The sequence below is a fragment of the Danio aesculapii genome, chromosome 5, assembly GCF_903798145.1.
Source record: "Danio aesculapii chromosome 5, fDanAes4.1, whole genome shotgun sequence".
Classification (NCBI taxonomy): Eukaryota; Metazoa; Chordata; class Actinopteri; order Cypriniformes; family Danionidae; genus Danio; species Danio aesculapii.
Genome location: NC_079439.1, coordinates 48,698,507 through 48,717,992, shown reverse-complemented (window position 1 = coordinate 48,717,992; position 19,486 = coordinate 48,698,507). Strand labels below are relative to the sequence as shown.

At 37.1% G+C, this 19,486-nt stretch overlaps 1 protein-coding gene across 1 annotated transcript in view; it reads left to right on the top strand.

The window, feature by feature from the left end:
- The window catches only part of adgrv1 (adhesion G protein-coupled receptor V1), a 289,090-nt gene that overhangs the window by 129,126 nt on the left and 140,478 nt on the right, over nt 1-19,486 (top strand). Inside the window, 14 exon segments of the mRNA XM_056458383.1 lie at nt 1,000-1,175; nt 3,664-3,791; nt 3,866-4,035; nt 5,492-5,638; nt 5,833-5,913; nt 6,006-6,270; nt 6,380-6,502; nt 8,330-8,552; nt 8,642-8,846; nt 10,858-11,004; nt 11,314-11,569; nt 11,837-12,039; nt 15,875-16,051; nt 17,855-18,037. Coding sequence (XP_056314358.1) covers nt 1,000-1,175; nt 3,664-3,791; nt 3,866-4,035; nt 5,492-5,638; nt 5,833-5,913; nt 6,006-6,270; nt 6,380-6,502; nt 8,330-8,552; nt 8,642-8,846; nt 10,858-11,004; nt 11,314-11,569; nt 11,837-12,039; nt 15,875-16,051; nt 17,855-18,037 — 2,484 coding nt within the window.

Here is a 19,486-nt window from a genome sequence, read left to right as displayed (position 1 = left end):
TTCATCCTTCTCGAGATCTCCTTTGATCAGGCTCATTTTCAGATTTACTTGTGGTTTTAGCAAATGAAAATATGCCTCTTTGCCATTTTGAAAATACAAAGATTACTTAGGTTGGCCACTACGCCATTATTTAATTTTGCTGCTCACCGCGAGCGAAACAACAATCACCAACCAATGAGAGTGATCGAAACATAAGAAAGCTGATTGGCTGAAAATATTGTTGAGGGCCAATAGTTGAACGTGACTTTTGCTAAACGTGACAAACAATCCACACAGTCTTCGCTTGCACTCATTTACATTCTCTCTCTCCCTCACACACACACACACATAGATATTCACCACACACAAGTTAATAGAGGATCCATTAATATAAATACCGGAACGCAAAACACAAATATCTGGCATTTTCCGAAACAGGATCTGGCAAGATCCGGCTCAAATTAAGCACTGGTATGATCTGATTCGTGCATTTTAGTTTTATTTGCTCGCCCTTTAATGAGGTGGTGATTGGGGACACACCTCCTTTTAAAAAATATTACATTTTCATAAGAATTAAATCATATTAATTCATATGAATTAGCCACTTTTCAAACAATACCTAAAATAGTTTCTACACATCTTACGTTTCACTGTTTTTAGACAATATATACTGTAGCTATTAAATATAGTTGGTGTGATGTTGGTTTTATTTATTTATTTTTATCTTAATGTTCTCTAAATAGGGTACTTTTAGGTGTCAGTTATATTCATTGGTCAAATGACAGTATGTTCTAGAATCATCAGTGAATCATGATTTGTTTATGAAACATTCATCATACGAATATATGCATATGCATGTAAAATGAATGAGTCATAATGGTTTTGGTCTATTTAAATTTCTCCCCTTTATTTGGTAAACAGTAAACACTATTTTATACACATCTTATAGCACACCGTTCTGTTTATGTTAAGAAATTACAACCAGCAGTTTGTCAGTTGTATCACATCTTTGTTTTTTAGACATTGGAGATCTGGGCTGTTCTGGATGCCGAGCCAGAGATGAATGAGACTTTCACAGTGACTCTGTCCAACCCTACTGGAGGTGCTCGACTGGGGGTCTCACTGCAGACATTTATCACCGTCCTGCAGAACCAGGCTCCTCTAGGCCTCTTCAGAATATCACCTTCACTGAACAGGTACATTCACAATCCCTCTGAAACAGAAGTTAACCTACTATTAGCATACACAGTAGTAATGGGTCGTTCTTGAATGAAAAAAAAAAAATATTTAATTTGACTCTTTACATGAAAGACATAAGCCATCTTATGCAGTCAGAACCAAAAATTTTTTGATTATTTTATCTCTTGAGTCTTTTGATTTCTGGATCATTAGTTTATGTCGTAAAAGACACAAAGCTATCCTGTGCAGTCAGAGTCGGAAAATGATTTGATCCGTTCATCTCTTGAGTGATTGGGCTTGAGTCATTCCTTCATCATGTCAAAGACACAAACCTATGCAGTCAGAACTGGAGAAAGTTTTTCCGTAAATCTCCCGAGTCGTTCCTCTCTTTGCAAGTAATGGGTATATTATTGCTGTTATTATTATTATTATTATTATTATTATTATTATTATTAGGTTAGGTTAGGTTAGGTTAGGTTAGGTTAGGTTAGGTTACTTTATTTATACCCGAAGGTAGATTTGGTTTGCAGTCAAGAGTCCTCATCTCACAACAGTGCCTCATAAAGGAACTCACACAGTAACAACAACAAATAAACATTAGGACATAAAACATAAAAACACTTATAAAAGTATAAATTAATAATCACTTCAAGTGTCTCTCCCCCCCCCCCCCCCCCCAAAAAAAAAATGTTTAAAACGATCTAAAATATACAGGTCACCGAAATACCTCTGCTTTAGTCTATGCCTTATTTAAATATCTAATGGCTGCTGGTATGAAACTATTTTTGTATTTTGTAATATTTTATTATTATTATTATTATTATTATTATTATTATTATTATTATTATTATTATTATTATTATTATTATTATTTCTGATCTCAAACTGTACAGTACTGTAGCTTTACATAAGTGTGGTAATGTCACATGGGAGATGCTGACAAGGGAAGTGCAGATCTAAGAGCAAACTGTTGTATACAGGGCATCTAGAATCTCGGTCAAATAACAGGCGAATGGTTAATACAGGCAGGCAGCAGGCACCGTAAACAAACAAACAAGGCTAGGGTCAAAAACATGGCAAAACAAGGCAAGGAAACCACGTCGTAATGTTAACTTGACAGATAAGCAAGACTTCTGTTTGTGTGCTGACTTTATGGTCCATGTAATCAGTTCATGAGCGGCTTCAGCTGTGAGTGTTTGCAATCAGACAGGATCTAGGCCTGGTGTGTGAGTGGTGCATGACTGGATCTTGTAGTTTTTTTGCTGGCAGATTTGTAGCTCTCCAGCGATCTGCATGGGCTAGATTGCTGGTGACTGTGACAGGAATTAGGGTTTTTGGCAACAAAGGCTCATTCCGACAGCGTAGTCCTGCGGCCGTTTCTGGAGACCGCGAATTATGTAGCTGGGGGTACGTATGGCGTATGTAATTTTTTTAAACGAACACTATGGGGCGGTGTGACGCCGTTTCTTTTCGTGCTTACCGGCTGACCATTTACCCCTTATGGAGGGCTTTCCCGCTGTTCAGTTAGTTTGTCGTGTATGTCGGCGGACTTGAGATGCAGAGAGGAGATGACCACGACGATGGGGTTCGAGTCCGGGAAAAATCAGGTCCAGAAATCAGGTAAGACAAAAACAGAATACAAAAAATAACAGTTGTGAGAATGTGGTAAAATCCGACAAGGGGTTTCTTTTTCTGGACGGCTTTTGTAAATCGTTGGTTGGGTTTTAGGGAAGTAAGTGGGTGGGCGGGTCAATCGATAAAATTAGTTGGGTTTAGGGAAGGAGGAGGGTGGGTCTGTCGATTGGTCGGCCGGCCAGTCAGTCATCCAGTCAGTAAGACAGACGTTCGGTCAACAGCGGTCTCTGGTGGATTTACACGAGAACAGCGGGCACGAACGGCACTCGTGAGGGAAATTTGAGATATGAAAAAGCGCACGCAGCAGCCTCTCGTGGATTTGCGCAAACAAAAACTGCAAAGACTCGAAAGATGAACTAATCATGGGTTTTGATTTATTATAATTATTATGGGTTTTGATCATCTGGCTGTGTGCACTGGTTAAGCTTATGGGACTGTCAGTGCATGTAAATGAACGACTCAAACTTGAAAACGTGACAGATAACTGAACCACACTGAACTAAACTAAACTGAACTTCAACTGTGAAAACTGGACTGACACAGTTTACTGTGAATTTCTCAATTTACTAGGACTTCTGTGTTAAGCTGAGTTGAGCTGAGCTAATCGTAGACAAAGACAATGAATGAAGTAAACAATGAATGATTCTTTTCTCTTTCTTAGAGCATTATAGTTCTGACCTGTTTGTAGTGTGATCATCATGTGTGCTCATTGCTGATGTGTTTGGGAGGAAACTCGTAACATTTTAATGATATTTTGATAAATTGAACAAAACGACTCGACAAAAAGATGAATTCATCTTACTTCTCGAGACTCAAAGATCTGAGTCAGTAAAATGATCAACACATCTGCTGTATTTATGTGTTCTCCAGGACACTGGACACCATCACACTAGAGGAACGTATGGGCACTGTGTATCTGACTGTGTCCCGTAGTAATGGGCTGGAGTCTGCGGTCAGCGTGGAGTGGGAGACCCGGTCAGGAACAGCTTTTGGCATGAGTAAGAAGCTGCACCAGTTTCAATTAAGTGGATTGAAAAATTGAACGACTTAAGATTTTCTATTGTATTTGCAGGGGGAGAGCAGCCAGTGCTGGCTGTGTATCAGACTATTAGGGACAGTTTTGCATCAGTCTGGTGTTCAGTGCCCAGTGAGGATGCCGCTCTGGTGCTGAGGCTGATCAAAGGCCTAGCTCAGAACCAGACTGTACTCTACAAGTGGCAGGGCATCTTTGTGCCCGTTGAGGTGTGTTTTAAATTCACTTAAAACATTTGTGAAAATGCACATGAAATGCTGATACTTGCTAGTTCTTATACAAAACAGTTGTATTCGCTGTAATGTCATTCATTTGTGTTTTTTGTGTATTTAGGTTTTAAGTTCAGTTTAGTTTTAGCTACACAATGTTTGTTGTACAATGTTATTTAATGTGAAGAAAAAGTAATTATATGTTGATTTAAACCCTTGTAAAGCGATCAATGTTTCTATACCATTTTTAGTTCAGGTTGAATCCATAAAAACATAATTTTATTGAAACATTTTCCCCTAAACTAATATCATATATAATTGTATGTGCTCATTAGCTTCTTATTAGTAAGTGAAAGTGAATAGTACCATGAATACGTTATGCATGTTGAATTGTTTTACAGTATTACTGCATTTGTCTTATTTTTAAAATGCTTTTTTTACTACACTTGACTCATTGTTTTAAAATGAATAAATTCATGTTTTGTAGATATGTTTTGTAAATATGCAATATTTGTTTTAAATTTTTGTTTTCTTTTTCTTTTCTTTTTTAAAAATTTCAAATTTTTAAAAAAGTAAAAACTAAACTGAGTGTTATGACTCCTAACCATTATTTAATTTATTCATTCATTCATTGTCTTTTCGGCTGAGTCCCTTTATTAATTAGGGGTCGCCACAGCGGAATGAACCGCCAACTTATCCAGCACATGTTTTACGCAGCGGATGCCCTTCTAGCTGCAACCCATCTCTGGGAAACATCCATTCACAGTCATTCACACTCATACACTACGGACAATTTAGCCTTCCATATTCACCTGTACCGCATGTCTTTGGACTGTGGGGGAAACCGGAGCACTGGGAGAAAACCCACGCGAGCGCAGGGAGAACATGCAAACTCCATACAGAAACACCAACTGACCCAGCCGAGGCTCGAAGCAGCGACCTTCTTGCTGTGAGGCGACAGCACTACCTACTGCGCCACTGCATCGCCTTATTTTATTTTATTTTATTTTATTTCATTTTATTTTACATTGCATTACGTTATGTTACGTTGCATAACTTCACTGTACTTTACATCACTTTACGTTACTTTACTTTATTTTACATTACGTTAAGTTACGTTACGTTATATTTACGTTACGTTACATTACGTCACGCAACGCAACGCAACGCAACGCAACGCAACATAGCGCAATATAACGTAACGCAACGCAACGTAACGTAACTTTAAATCGTTTTACATTTATTTACTTTACTTTTTATTTTACTTTACATCACTTTACTTTACTTTACATCACTTTACATTCCTTTACTTTACTTTATTACAATTATGTGTAAATGTTGTGCTTGTCTAATCAAGACAAGGAGGCATTTATTTGTATTAATTTCAATTACTATTTAATTTCTTCACTTTCTCTACTATGTTCAATTTTCATCTTTTCCATTCTGTTTCTCACAGTTTGTCAGCATCCAGAATCCCAGCTCTTGTGTGGGCTTTACAGTAAATGGCTCCAGCTATGTGGCAGTTTCCCATGCAGACACCACTCTGTCATTAACCACCAACATCAGCTTATTTCACGTTCAAGCAGATCTCAACCTTACTCAAGTAAGTTAGCTGCTGATTCCATCTTTTCTTCAGCTACCATTAACAATATTATTATTATTATTGTTGTTGTTGTTGTTGTTGTTGTAACTACATAATTGTTTACCCTTTGGTAAGTACTGTATACTCTAGATGCATGTACAACATCTCTCTTTCTAATGTGTTGACTTTTTCATATATTGTTTAATGTTCTGTAGGAGCAGACTTTTACTGCGAGCGGTTTCAGTGTCAAACACTTCTCCACAGATCTCAAGCAATATTTGATAGCTTCAAGTGAGGTAAACTTAATCGGACATGTGAAACAATATCTATGAGTTCTACATTGGTAAAGAAAAATACAATATTGACATAATTTTCACTTTGTCCTAAGATATTTGTGTGGAACAGAGGCTCATTCTCCCTTCATCAAAATCTGGAGTTACAAGACATCACCATAGCCGTACCTTTCAGACGAGGCAGCAGCAACATACAACACCTGGCAGTGTGTCGAAACAGAACATCAGCAGCCTGTGTGATCTACCAGTGGACTGATGGACGTTTCCAAAATCCCCAACCATTGGCACTCAATGCTCGGGTCAAGCAAGTGGAATCGCTTCAGATGGGAGGAGACACTTTCCTTTTTATTGTTACTGAAGGTAACAATCATATGAAGTTTGTTTTAGTTTAAAAACATTCAATTTGGGGTACTAAAAATGTGTTGTTTTCATTCACGTTATTTTTATATTGTTTGTTTTTATAATAAAGGTCTAAGCCCATCATGTGAAGTGTTTCTGTGGGGCTCTCAGCAGACTGTCTTCCAGCAGACACAGTCTATCCTAGTTCCAAGCCTCTTTTCAGTCCATCCCTTTACCCCACCTTCAGGAATATGTGAGTTGCTATAATTGCATTTGCTGTAGCAATGTCATTCATAGTTAGAGTATTGTTTACTATAGTTAGACTTACTTATAATTAAGTAATAATAATAATACATTTCCAGCCTTTCCAGAGCTTAAGGACACTTTACAAAGAATGTAACAAAAAGAGATAGTACGAACAGACATTGAAAGAAACAGTAATCAAGTAGAGACAACGTTAGGTTCACAAACATACAGGAAGTCAAATATAACAAACAGGAAATACAAAATCAGAAGTGAAGCATTCAGAAAACAAGTGAGTTTTAAGTAAAGATTTAAATTCGGAGATATTATTAACAGAACGAAGTGAACGTGGTAGAGAGTTCCAAAGTTTGGGTGCAATAACACTACATGATCTGCCCCCCTTTGAAGAGAGGTGGTTCCGAGGGACAGCAAGAAGGCCAGAGTCGGAGGAACGTAATGAGCGAGTAGGGCTGTAGGGTTTGATATGAGTGAGTATTCTAGCCACAGAGTTTTGAATATATTCAAATCTGGAGATGAGGCTGGCAGGCAGACCAATGACAAGGGCATTACAATAGTCGATGCGTGATGAGACAGATGCATGGATGACAGTCTCAGCATCCTTGCTACTGACGAAGGGACTCAGTTGGGCAATACGACGTAAATGAAAGAATGCAGATTTAATAACAGATTTAATGTGAGACTGAAAGGAGAGTGAGGAGTCGAAGATTACACCTACATTTTTGACAGAAGTAGTTGTTTTAATGTCAGAGCAAGCTATCAATAAGTAGTTGTTTTTTGAAGGGACATTTATTTTCGAACAATGATAGTTTGTAAAAAAATAATACAAATACGGAAACTGTTAATTAACAGTTATTTTTACAGTATGATATTTCAGATATGCTGATCATTCCACAAACATGCTACGCACCCTCAAGGAGTTTAAAACCTTTTTGAGTTTCCTTTTTTCTCTTGAACACAAAAGAAGGTATTATGAAAAATGTTAGAAACCTGTAACCATTAGACAAAACCTGTAAACAAATACTATGAAAGTCAGTTGTTACAGATTTCCAACATTTTTCAAATTACCTTCTTTTGTGTTTAACTGATAAAAGAAGAAAGAAGTTTGTGACAAGTGAAGCGTGAAGATTTTTTGGTGAAGGATCCCTTTTAGCTTATCCCTTTTAGTTTCTTCTAAACACACAACCCTATCTATCAAACCTTTAGCTCAAACAAACGCTTACTAATGCAGATAAAGTAAACATAAATACCCCACAAGTTCAAAAATGTCCCAGTGCAGTTACACACAACTTTTAAGGCTTTCATAATTAAAGTGAAATACAAAAATAGAGTGTCCGGGCGCAACGTTACAGTAAATTTCTGTTGAGCTTATGAACAGAGTAGCCAATAAAGCACATTTAGATTAGTCACCAGTGAAAATACCTGAGCTTTGTTGTCATGCTACTTGACATCTGCTTCCATTCAAATTCTCTCATCATAAACAGGTATTTCACTTTTTTTTTTACTGATACTGTGGTCCATGGTGATCCTAAAAATACCATGATAATAAATTAACCTTTTGTGAGCTAAAAACATTAAAACAACATATTTAAAGTGAATTTGCAAACCAAATACACATTTATCTATGTATCTGACACTTTTCATTCAAAACAATTAAAAATTAAGGATAATGAAGCACTTCACATCAACAGAATTGCAACAATTTACTGGCTCGGTCAGCAAGTCTATGTATAGGCCATATGTGATTCACAGTGTCAGAAGTTAGAATCAGAAATATACAGCATCAGAAATTAGATTGACCAGTCTCTTTGTTTTTTAGCTCACCTACTACTTGCTGGGGTAAATGGATCAGCCCTGTATTCATGGAGGTCTGAACTTCGGCAGTTTGCAGAAGTACTCAAGTCTCCATCTGCCCAAGAGTTCCTGTATCTTCCAGTCCCTTCCATCAACTCCACCAAGAGTCTCATCTTAGCCAGTGGAAAATCTAATTCATTGGTTTATGAGCTGACCTCAGTGTCCAACCAATCTGACTTCATCCCCAGGTATGTTACCATTGCTTTGTATACAGTTTCTTTATGTTAGGTTATTCTGTAAAGTAATTCCATTTTCATACATATTTTAATATTCTCAGTTCAGGGGAGCTGTTTTTCCAGCCTGGGGTGCAAGAGCTGGAAATAGCAGTGAATGTAATTGACGACGATGTTCCTGAGGAGGAAGAACATTTTCGTGTCAGCCTCAAAAACCCCAAAGGAGGAGCAGAGATTGGTTTTCGTGGTCAAGTGACCGTCTTCATTCCAGCTAATGATGATGCTTATGGGATTATAGGGTTTTCACAGGTATCAAAATCAGAATAACTTGAATGCTTCAGAGATGCTCTTATCTGAACATGCAACTCTCATTGTTTCTTGAAGGGATAGTTCACTCAAAAATGAAAATTATGTTTCTATTCACTCACCGTTTGCTTTTTTCAAACTTTTATGTGCTTATTTCTGTTAAACATAAAGAATATATTTTGTTTATTTGTTTTTCCTACTATGGAAGTTGATGGTTATAGGTTTACAGCTCTTTTTAAAATATAATTTTAATGTTCAGCAGAATAAATAAATTTATAAAGGTTTGGAAACACTTGAGGGTGAGTAAATAATGAGTTAATTTTCATTTTTGGGTGAACTATCCCTTTAATACAGTGGTTCCTAAAGTGCAAACAACATGCAAATAAAAAATCATCTGCCTTTCTTTTTTTTTTTTCCATTGGATTGTGACCCCTTGGGTTATTATTAACAACACAGCAATAGGATCAGTTGCAGTAGATTGATTTTATGACATAATGTTCAACTTTGTTCAAAAATAAAGTCCAGGACAGAACATGGAGGACGATCTCTAAGTGGAGGTCTTTATTTTGCCCACCTACCTAATTAACTGAGGTTAACATCAAATGAAATGAATAATGACTATAAAAATTATATGGTTGTTAGACTGTAACCCACTTTTTTGTGTTGTCAATATGCTTGTGTTTATATAATTCCTATTGGTGTGTGTGAGTCGTTGTGTGCAATGATTACATGTTTATAACCACCTCCGAGTATAGTTGGGGTCACGAGTCACTGTAATTGTTATTATGGGGGTCATGGGCTGAAAACTTTGGGAACCCCTGCTTTAATACTATGACCAAACATTTAATGAATAACATTAATAGTGTAAATAGTTTAAATAAAGTATTATAGTGTACATTTTAAAAATAACCAAAGCATTGTTGTTTTAGTTACTGAATGATTGGAACTAAATTTGAACCTCCCTATGCATCTTCATTTAAGCATATCAGCATTGATTCATAATCCAGCAACCATTTCATTCGTACGTTCGTTTGTTCCTTCCTTCATTGCTTCCTTCTTTCCTTCACTTTTTTGTAAATTTTTTTGTTTGTTCAAATGTTTGTTTGTTCGTTCATTCATTCGTCCGTTTGTTTGTTTGTTCAATTGTTTGTTCTTTCTTTCATTCATCCGTTTATGCTTTCGTCCTTTCATCTCTTCGTTTGTCCGTTCGATTGTTCATTCATCTGTCCGCTGTCCATCCATCCATCCGCTCTTTCGTCTGTTCGTTCGTCCATTCGATCGTTCGTTTGTTTGTTTGTTCATTCAGTTGTTTGTTCTTTCGTTCATTCATTCATTCATCCGTTCGTCCTTTTGTTTGTCCGTCCGTCCATTCGTTCGTCCATCCGTCCGTTTGTTCGTCCATTCATTCGTTCGTCTGTTCGTCTGTCCATTTGTCCATTCGTCCACTCATCTGTTTGTTCGTTTGGTCATTCGCCCATCCGTTCATCCGTTTGTTCCTTCGTTCATTCCTTCATTCGTTTATTTATTTATTTATTTATTTATTTATTTATTTATTTATTTATTTATTGTCTGTCGATAATTGAATACAACTAAACTATAATTATGCATTATATTCCACACCTCACATTCAGTAATTGCAGTAAGCATTGTGTTTTACCACTTTTCGGAAAAAAACTATAAAATCTCACTTACACTGGTGCCACAGTGATAATATTGTTAATAAAAAAAAGGCCAAAATTGTGAAGTATAAAATTAGTCAGAAAATATTCAGTGTTTTTCCCCTCAGGATTGGACTACTAAAATCTTTTTAACTGTAGGCTCTATCTTACATTTCTTAGAAAAGAAGTTTAAAATAAATAAATAAATAAGATTTCGTTTTACATGTCAATTTCTTTCTTTTTTTTTTTTCTTTGTCATGATGCAGACTTTTCATGATACGACTATATTCTGTCTTAACTTATTCTATGAACAACCTTGTTTGAATAATTTTGTAAACTACTCTATTTGTATACAGAACTCTTTAATGCGGGAGGTGGATGAGCTGCAGGCTGATAACCCAGTGTCTCTGAGCATCGAGAGGAGAAGAGGCAGGTTTGGCAGACTAACGGTACACTGGAGCGCCTTCGGTAGTCTGGATGACATTTTTCCCACTTCAGGAGTGGTGAGAGCTGCTTGTCTCAAATGTGTTTTCTCTTTTCAGTTACTTTTAGTAATGATATTTGTCTGAAATGCATATTTTAAATAGAATATTGTTTTTTTTTTATTACAGACTACTAAAATCCAAAATTGCAGCTCTAACTATAATCGGCCGTTTATAGCAGTTACAAATATGTACAACAGATCATTTTATAAAAAAAAGTAGTGTTTTAAAACATCCAAATTGAGACATCAGAATGTCAACATACAACCACAAAGTACAATGAATTACAGACCTGTTTATTCCAGACCTCTCTTTTTGTTCCCCATGTAGGTGACATTTTCTGAAAGCCAGGCTGTGGCTACCATCTCATTGAATGTGTTAGCTGACGACATTCCAGAGTTGGCAGAAAAAATCACCATTGTCCTGACAAAAGTCACAACAATTGGAATAATTGATCCATCCAGAGGAGCCTTGATCGACTATCAGCGCGCCCAAGCCAACCTTACCATCAGAGCTAATGGTTCACCCTATGGAGTCATTGGCTGGCACCTCGATTCTCAGTACTTCATCACACCAGAACCTCAAAGTAATCCATTTGTTTTCATGTATCATTTAAACATTTGGAAAAATTAAAATAATCAGCAGCATATGGATGGCTAGCATAACCAATAAACATTACTGTGCTATACCACCGTTAAATAATTTTCAGGATTTCATGTAAATCTAATGACCAAGATGTAATATCTACATATTTTCTAGTCACGTGCTAGTCATACATGATTACCTCATTCATTGCAATATGACATGTTTGTGTGATGTGAACAATTACAGATTTTATTATTTTCACTCTTAGAGAGCCCAAGCAATATTACACTAAGTATTGTGAGAGATCAAGGATCATCTGGGAATGTATTAGTCTACTACTCCACCAAACCGGCCCTCCACCTGCTACCGCTTAACCAGGCTAGCGGAGGTACTGACTATGTAGTCAAAGAGGCCACAGTCGTCATGATGGAGAACGCTACTGTTGTTTTGGTGTCCGTAACCATCCTACCGGTAAGTACCACAACCCAATTGATCTGGTTATTGGGATGCCATACAGCAGGGGTTTCAAACTCAAAATGGCAGAGGGCCATTGACATGGCTGACGATTCATAGAATGAAAACAGTCATGGCGTTTATATATTAAGCATTAACTGTCACCAGTGATAATGCAAAAGCTGCTGTTTATATAAAACTACAAAAAAGAAGGGAAAAGTCTGTATATATTAACATTTACTTTAACATGTTAAATTTTACTAACAGTAGCAATATAATTTTCCTAATGTAGATGGTTTTATACAAATCGTAATATGCATTTAAATAAAATCTATTATAGGAGACAGTTTAAATCAAATATTAGCAAAATTATTATATTTGTTACACCACCAGCATAATGTGTAAGCCACGAAGATGTGTTTGTACAACAAATACAGGTGGTGTACAACTGATAATAATTAAATGACCCTTGAATATTTACAAAAAATAGAGCTTTAGTAAAAACGTAGCACTTATGGACTTATATTTCAATGTTTAAATCAGCCACAGAAATAATCTGCATGTGAGTTACTCTCAACTCTCAACTTAGACACTGAGAGAAACTGAAAGTAAAACCAATCTGAATATATAGTGCTGTATCTTAATGTCCAGTAGGTGGCAGTTCAAAACTGCAATGAACAACCCAGGCTCATTCCAAAAACGTAGTTTGTTTCTGGAGACCGCGGACGTTTCTGGAGACCGCAAATTATGTAGCTGGAGGTACGTACGGCTGCATTTCGTTTTTAAGCGAATGCTACGGGGTGGTGTGATGCGGTTTCCTTTCGCGCTTGCCGGCTGACCGCTTGGCTCTGCGTGGAGGGCTTTCCCGCCACAACCAGTTAGTCGGGTTAGTTCATGATGTACGTCAGCGGACTTGAGACGCAGAGAGGAACTGACCACGACGACGATGACCGGGTTTGAGTCCAGGGAAGAGCGGTTCCAGAAATCAGGTAAGACAAAATCCAAAAAATAAAGGTAACAAGTTTATAACAAGCAGAGAATGTGGTGAAGTCTGAAAACGTGGTAAACATCAGACGAGGGCTTTTCTTTTTCTGGATGGCTTTTTTTTGTAAATTGTTGGTTGGGTTTAGGTAAGAAGGCGGACAGGCGGGTCAATCTGTAAAACTGCTTGGATTTAGGGAAGGAGGAGGAGGGTGGGTCGGCCGATTGGCTGGTCACCCAGTCAATCATTCAGCCAGACGGACGGACGGTCGTTCGACAGCAGCCTCTTGTGGGTTTACGTGAGAACGCGAGAACAAAAACTGCACAAATATGTACCTCCCGTGACGTAATTCGTGGTCTCCAGAAACGTCCATGGGACTACGTTTTCAGAATGAGCCTGGGTTGGCAATGAAAGTGATTCAATAATTATATATTTTGGGGGGCTGAATCATGTTATATTTTTGACGTCAGTTGTGAGCCGGAGAGAAGAGGAGGGTGGGGCATAAATGACCCGCGGTCTGACAGTTTGAGACCTCTGCCGTACAGTCAAACAAACTAAAAAAAACTTCATAATGATTAGTTGCAAAAAAAAAATAATTATAATTTTTTTAAAAGCCTCTTGAATTTTAGTTGAGCACTGCAGAGTCTTCTTTCAAAAGCATAAAACAAGCCCAGGCTTATTGTAAATGTGTGCCCTAGCCAACATTTTTTGTGAAATATAAAAATATATTGTTTCGGGTACGTTGCGTTACTCGTTTGAGATGACAAATCCACTAGAGGGCGCTCTGTGAATCTGACATAGGTAACTTGGGGTACATTCAGATGCAAGTCCTTTTTATACACACTCTCAGGGGAAGTTGGGGATGGTCAGATCACTTAGACCAGTGAACTACTGACCTAAACTATTTCCTCAATCCAACTAATATTCATTTGTTTTCCTTTGGCTCAGTCACTTTATTCATCAGGGGTTACCACAGCGGAATGAACCACCAACTTATCCAGCATGTTACGACCCCCTCATTTGAATCGCAACATAAAAAAGCTCAGACAACAAAATGATCTGCAACTTATTTATTATACATAGAACTAATAGAACAACAAATAAATCAAACAAACAAAAGTCTAAGGATAAATAAAGAAGATAAAGAACTTAATATATAATCACAACCAACATTAACTACATTATATAAATTATGTAAAACAAAATCATAAGGTTACAGAATGAAAGAGATGGTCTTGACATGAGGACGTCCAAGTAGCCACACTGTCCTCCAGAAGCTAGCACAACACTCTTATTTATATGCATTAAACCATTTGGTGAGTGAGCAGGCATCCAATCAGGATCTGCCACGTCCAAATTTGAACCTTGGGGTCATCACAAGCATATGTTTTACACAGCGGATGCCCTTCCACCTGCAACTCAGTACAGGAAAACATCCATACACACTTATTCACACACATATACTACGGCCATTTTAGTTTATTCAGTTCACCTATAGCGCATGTCTTGGGGTAACGGAGGAAATCCACACAAACACAGGGAGAACAAGCAAACTCCACACAGAATTGTTAACTGACCCAGCCAGGACTCGAACCAGTAACCTTCTTGCTGTGAGGTGAAAGTGCTAACCACTGAGCCACCGTGTCTCCATTTAAATACAACTAATAATGTTTTCAAAAGCATACAAAATTTTCCTATGACAATGTAGTTTTACCATGATTTTACATTAGTTTTAGCTCTTTTGTGGAACTCTTTTTAGCTCTGCTGCTTCACCAAACTCAAAACGGAGCTCTGTTACTGAGCAAGCTGACCGTGCCTAAAAAAATGTCCATATGGAGATAGAAAGGTCATGGAAACATTGATTACATATAGAGACTGTTAAGATGTTTGGTGTTGTGCTAAGAACTGCACGAAAGTAATATATTTAATAATAATTTAACACAGAAATGGGCCAGCCGGGGCTCGAACCAGCGAAGTTCTTGCTCTAAGGCAATCATGCTACCCACTGCGCCATCGTGACACCCCTGTAAATATCATTGTTGGTGTCAATTTGCAGTGTTCATTTTACCTAGAAACTGCAGTTAAATGTATGTTGAAGGACTTTTTTTCACATATTGTACGCTGAAGCACGTATTTCCAATAACCCTGTGTTGCATGAAACAGTCCCTACCCTCACAGTTAGTCTCAGGTCAGTCAGTCTGAGGACACACTGTGCCAAAGCTGATGAGGAGACAGACTGACCTCCTGCTGCAAACAACACAAGCCAAAAGCCACTTACTATCACCACCACACAAACCCACACTTCTTTTTTTTTTCAGTTTGCTCTTGGAACAGCTCATGTATTGCAAATTGCTGTGGTCGTTAGATATTTCTGTATATTGTTCAGCCTCAGAAACCACATGTTGAGTCTGTTTGGGCTGAAAGTTTCTGACTCAGATTGCCAACATAAATCAGCATGTTCTCAGAACTGTACAAACTGTACAGAAGCTGATTAGATAGTGTTTTGGAATCTGGTAAATAAATTGAACTTGTCTAAATGGCTGTACTGTATGTGACAGGCTTGTATGAAGGATTTAAAATAATATCTTTGGAAAATATGGAAAATTCAGTGTCATGGTGGCGCAGTGGGAAGCATGATCGCCTCACAGCAAGACTGGTTGTAGCCCCTGCTGGGTCAGTTGGCATTTCTGTGTGGAGTTTGCGTGGGATTCCTCCGGGTGCTTCCGTTTCCCCCACAATCCAAACACATGCGCTATACAATAGGTGATTGAATGAGTAATAAACCCTGAGTAATAAAGGGACTAAGCCGAAAAGAAAATGAATGAATGAATATGATTAATCCCTGGATGCTATGTGTGTGTTTTCTCTTAGGATGATATCCCTGAACTGGCGGAAACGTTTCTGGTAAACATCACTAGAGTTGAGGTGTTGGGTGGAGACACCGGAGCAGCTCAGCCCAGTGTGAAGAGGCCTGGTTTGGAGATAGCCGAGGTCACCATCCAAGAAAATGATGATCCTAGAGGAGTCCTCAGTTTCAATGTCTCAAAGGTCAGTTTGCGGTATTTACTGTATTTCTCTTAACTCATTTATGCCCATCGGCAAATATAGTTGCTGAAGTTCATAGTTGCCATTTTCCTTTTATGAGTAATGTTATTCATGTTTAATCTCTCAATGACATGCAAGCAAACAACCAAATAAAAGATTTCAAGAAAGAAAAAAGGAATTGATTTACTTTCTGTCACATGAGGTCTTCAACTTCCTACCCCTAATTCCAAGATGCAAAATCGATGCAAACTCTCCCAAATAAAGGCAAATTTCATGTTAATAAAAATAATTTTTTGCTCACAAATATATACCAAAATAATCATGAAGGTCTCTAGATTCATCCAAATGAAACAAATCTTCTAAGAGATCTACAGTTTGTTGTATACTTTGTCAAAAGTTTAAGCAGCAACTATAGTTGCCAGTGGGCAAATACCTTGTAAGTACATAAATCATGGGGTGTTAGGGAATAATGTGTTAAGTTAATAAATCAAGGTCAATGGTCTTGTTTGATGGATTTTGCTTTCATATTAACCCATCTAAACATAACGTCACCTTGGAATTATAAGGTTCTATCTGTGTTCTGAATGATTTTGAGTTATTGAGCTTCAAAGTTTTTGCATTCCATATAGCAAACAGTATGTGTGCAACATTTGTTTTTTTAAATAAAAGTCTTAAAATGTAAACAACTTTTAAAAAAACATCCCATAATGTAAATAAGTTGTCATTTAATAAGAATATGTCAATAACTCGATTTTGACAAAAATGTCAGATAGAACATTATAATTCTAAGGTGACGATAACGTAACCATTCAACTGATATCTTAACTTTAGAGTAGCCTTTTTGATACACAATTTGACACACAGCAAAATCCTGAGAGTAAAATCAACTTCTCCCACTGGTCCCACTCCTACAAAGAGTTAAAATAACACTGGAGCAGAGTTAAAGTGATGTGTGAACCGAGATTAATGAACTCCTGATGTTAAAAAGTAGAATCACTGAAGAAAAACACAAAACTACAACCAAATTCAGTCACAACCTTAGTCCCTGCTGTCCACACAAACTTGGGCTTTGTCTTAATTACATACAATCTCAGTATCATAATCACAAACTCAAATTTGGAAATTGTGAAGATTTTCAAAAGCGCCAGGGTCTTTTTTTGAAAATTGAGAAAAATACCTGTGGACATGGCCTTAGAAACTCAACTGAAAACTCAATCAATCTCTCAAAATCTCAGCTCATTTTGACTCTTTCTTTTTTATTTTCTTTGACTGCTCTAGCTCTGTAGTGTTAGACCAAATACTCTCTACTCTTGGGATTTTCCTGTGTAGGGAATATATATACAGTTTTTTTTTTTATTTCTCTTTTTGATACACAGTAGTCTATTGGGGAAACTAGTGTGCGTTTCATCACTTTAAAGTAAAGCACTTTGTTCTCTCATATTCATGACATTATATGACAGATAATTTCCGGGGCGTTCATATCAAATTGTTTTCTAATTTTGTGTTTATGAATATTAATTGATCTTTTGAAAGCAGTTGTTTTCATTTAGAACGCCAAATATTCTTATCCTAATCAAATTTTACATTGAAAGGTTCTTACAACATATTTATCCACCAGCGACTACAGTTGCTGTATATTCAAATACAATTTTCTTGAAAAAACCTTTAAAACCTGGAAAAAATAAATGCAAAACATGTTCATATAGGACATTATGAACAAAGCTACATGCATGAAACCATTCTTAAACATTTAGGCACAAATGGGTTTATAGTAAAGTGTGAGCATACAAACTCTTGTCCTTTTAGGATGTCTCCGGGGCAGTTCTGGCATTTGAGGTACCGCCACCTGGAAATGTCCTTCGTCTGGCTGTCATGCGGATGGCAGGTATATTTGGTAGACTAGTGCTTTACTGGGAGACACAAACAGTCACAGCCAGCACTGAAGACTTCAGTCCTTCTTCTGGAAACATCACGTTTCAAGATGGACAGGTGATGATTAATTTAAATATTAATTTAAACATTTAAAGTTCTGTATATAATTTATAATGCAAAATGAGCTTTCATCGAGGCAGAACTTTTATAGTGATGCAGAGGTGAAGAAGAGGTCACTCATTGAATCCGACACTGCTTTTTTATTTATTATTTTTTTCTGAAGTGATACAGTACATTTTTATTTATGTATATTCATATGTATTCTGCTTCATTCGTCTCTTTAATTTACCTTTTCATCTCAGCTGGCTTTATTTTCAATTGGGCAGAGACTTGTTCAAGCAAACTCCCAATAGTTTTGGTGTATGCAACTCATTCATTCATTCGGCTTAGTCTCTATTTCAGAGGTCCCCACAGCGGAAAGAACCGCCAACTATTCTGGCATATGTTTTACACAGCTGATGCCATTCCAGCTGCAACCCAGTACTGGGAAACGCCCATACACTCTCATTCTCATACCTACGGGCAATTTAGTTTTATTCAAATCACCTATAGTGCATGTCTTTGGACTGTGGGGAAACAACACAAACACAGGAGGAACATGGAAACTCCACACAGAAATGCCAACTGGCCTAGCCAGGACTCAAACCAGCGACCTTCTTGCTGTAGGGCAATAATGCTAACCACTGAAAAACCATGCTGCCTGTTTATGCAAATATATATGCATAATATATATGTTCAGTATATAATGTGTGACTAAAACATACCATATTCTGAAACAAAAGCTCTAAATGAGGCAGGTAGCAAAATGCCCAAATACTGTAAAAAGTGGCTAGCTGACTTTAATTTAAACAAGAGAGTAAACTCATTGCCTTATAACTATTAAGTAAACAAACTATGTGCATAATTCTAAAACTTAAGTCAATGGGTTTACATTTAAGTAATATCCACCTGTTGCTTTTAAAGCAACAGATTTACTCGCGTTTTAAAGTAAAGTAGCTAATTGCTTTTTACAGTGTAGATGAACAATGTGTGCAAACTACACACGACACTGCAACATACTGTATAATAAAATGTATATTTTCAATGTAGGAGCTTTTTTCTGCAACAGCGATGTGTAAATTTTTATTTTAGAAACAATCTCACTTTATGCAACATCACAGCTGAACAACAGCATAAACTACAATGACATTGATTACCTCAGGTGCTGACATCTGCTTTATTCAGTGTTCAATGCTACTAATGTGAGCTTGAATACCATTTTATGTGACATTTATTGGCATAGCAGATCATCAGTTTATTTCAGATCTTGCAAATAAAATTGCTAGCAAACTTACAGTTTGAAAACAAATGCAAATCAACAAATTTCACTTACACAGCATGTCCTTTTAATACTGTTATAGAGGTTTAATATGTTTAATTCAATAAAAAAACTGTTCATTTCATTGGGAGCGCATTGCAGTGCCCATCTGAATGGCACCTGTAGTGAAATGTTTCTGCCGTGTCACA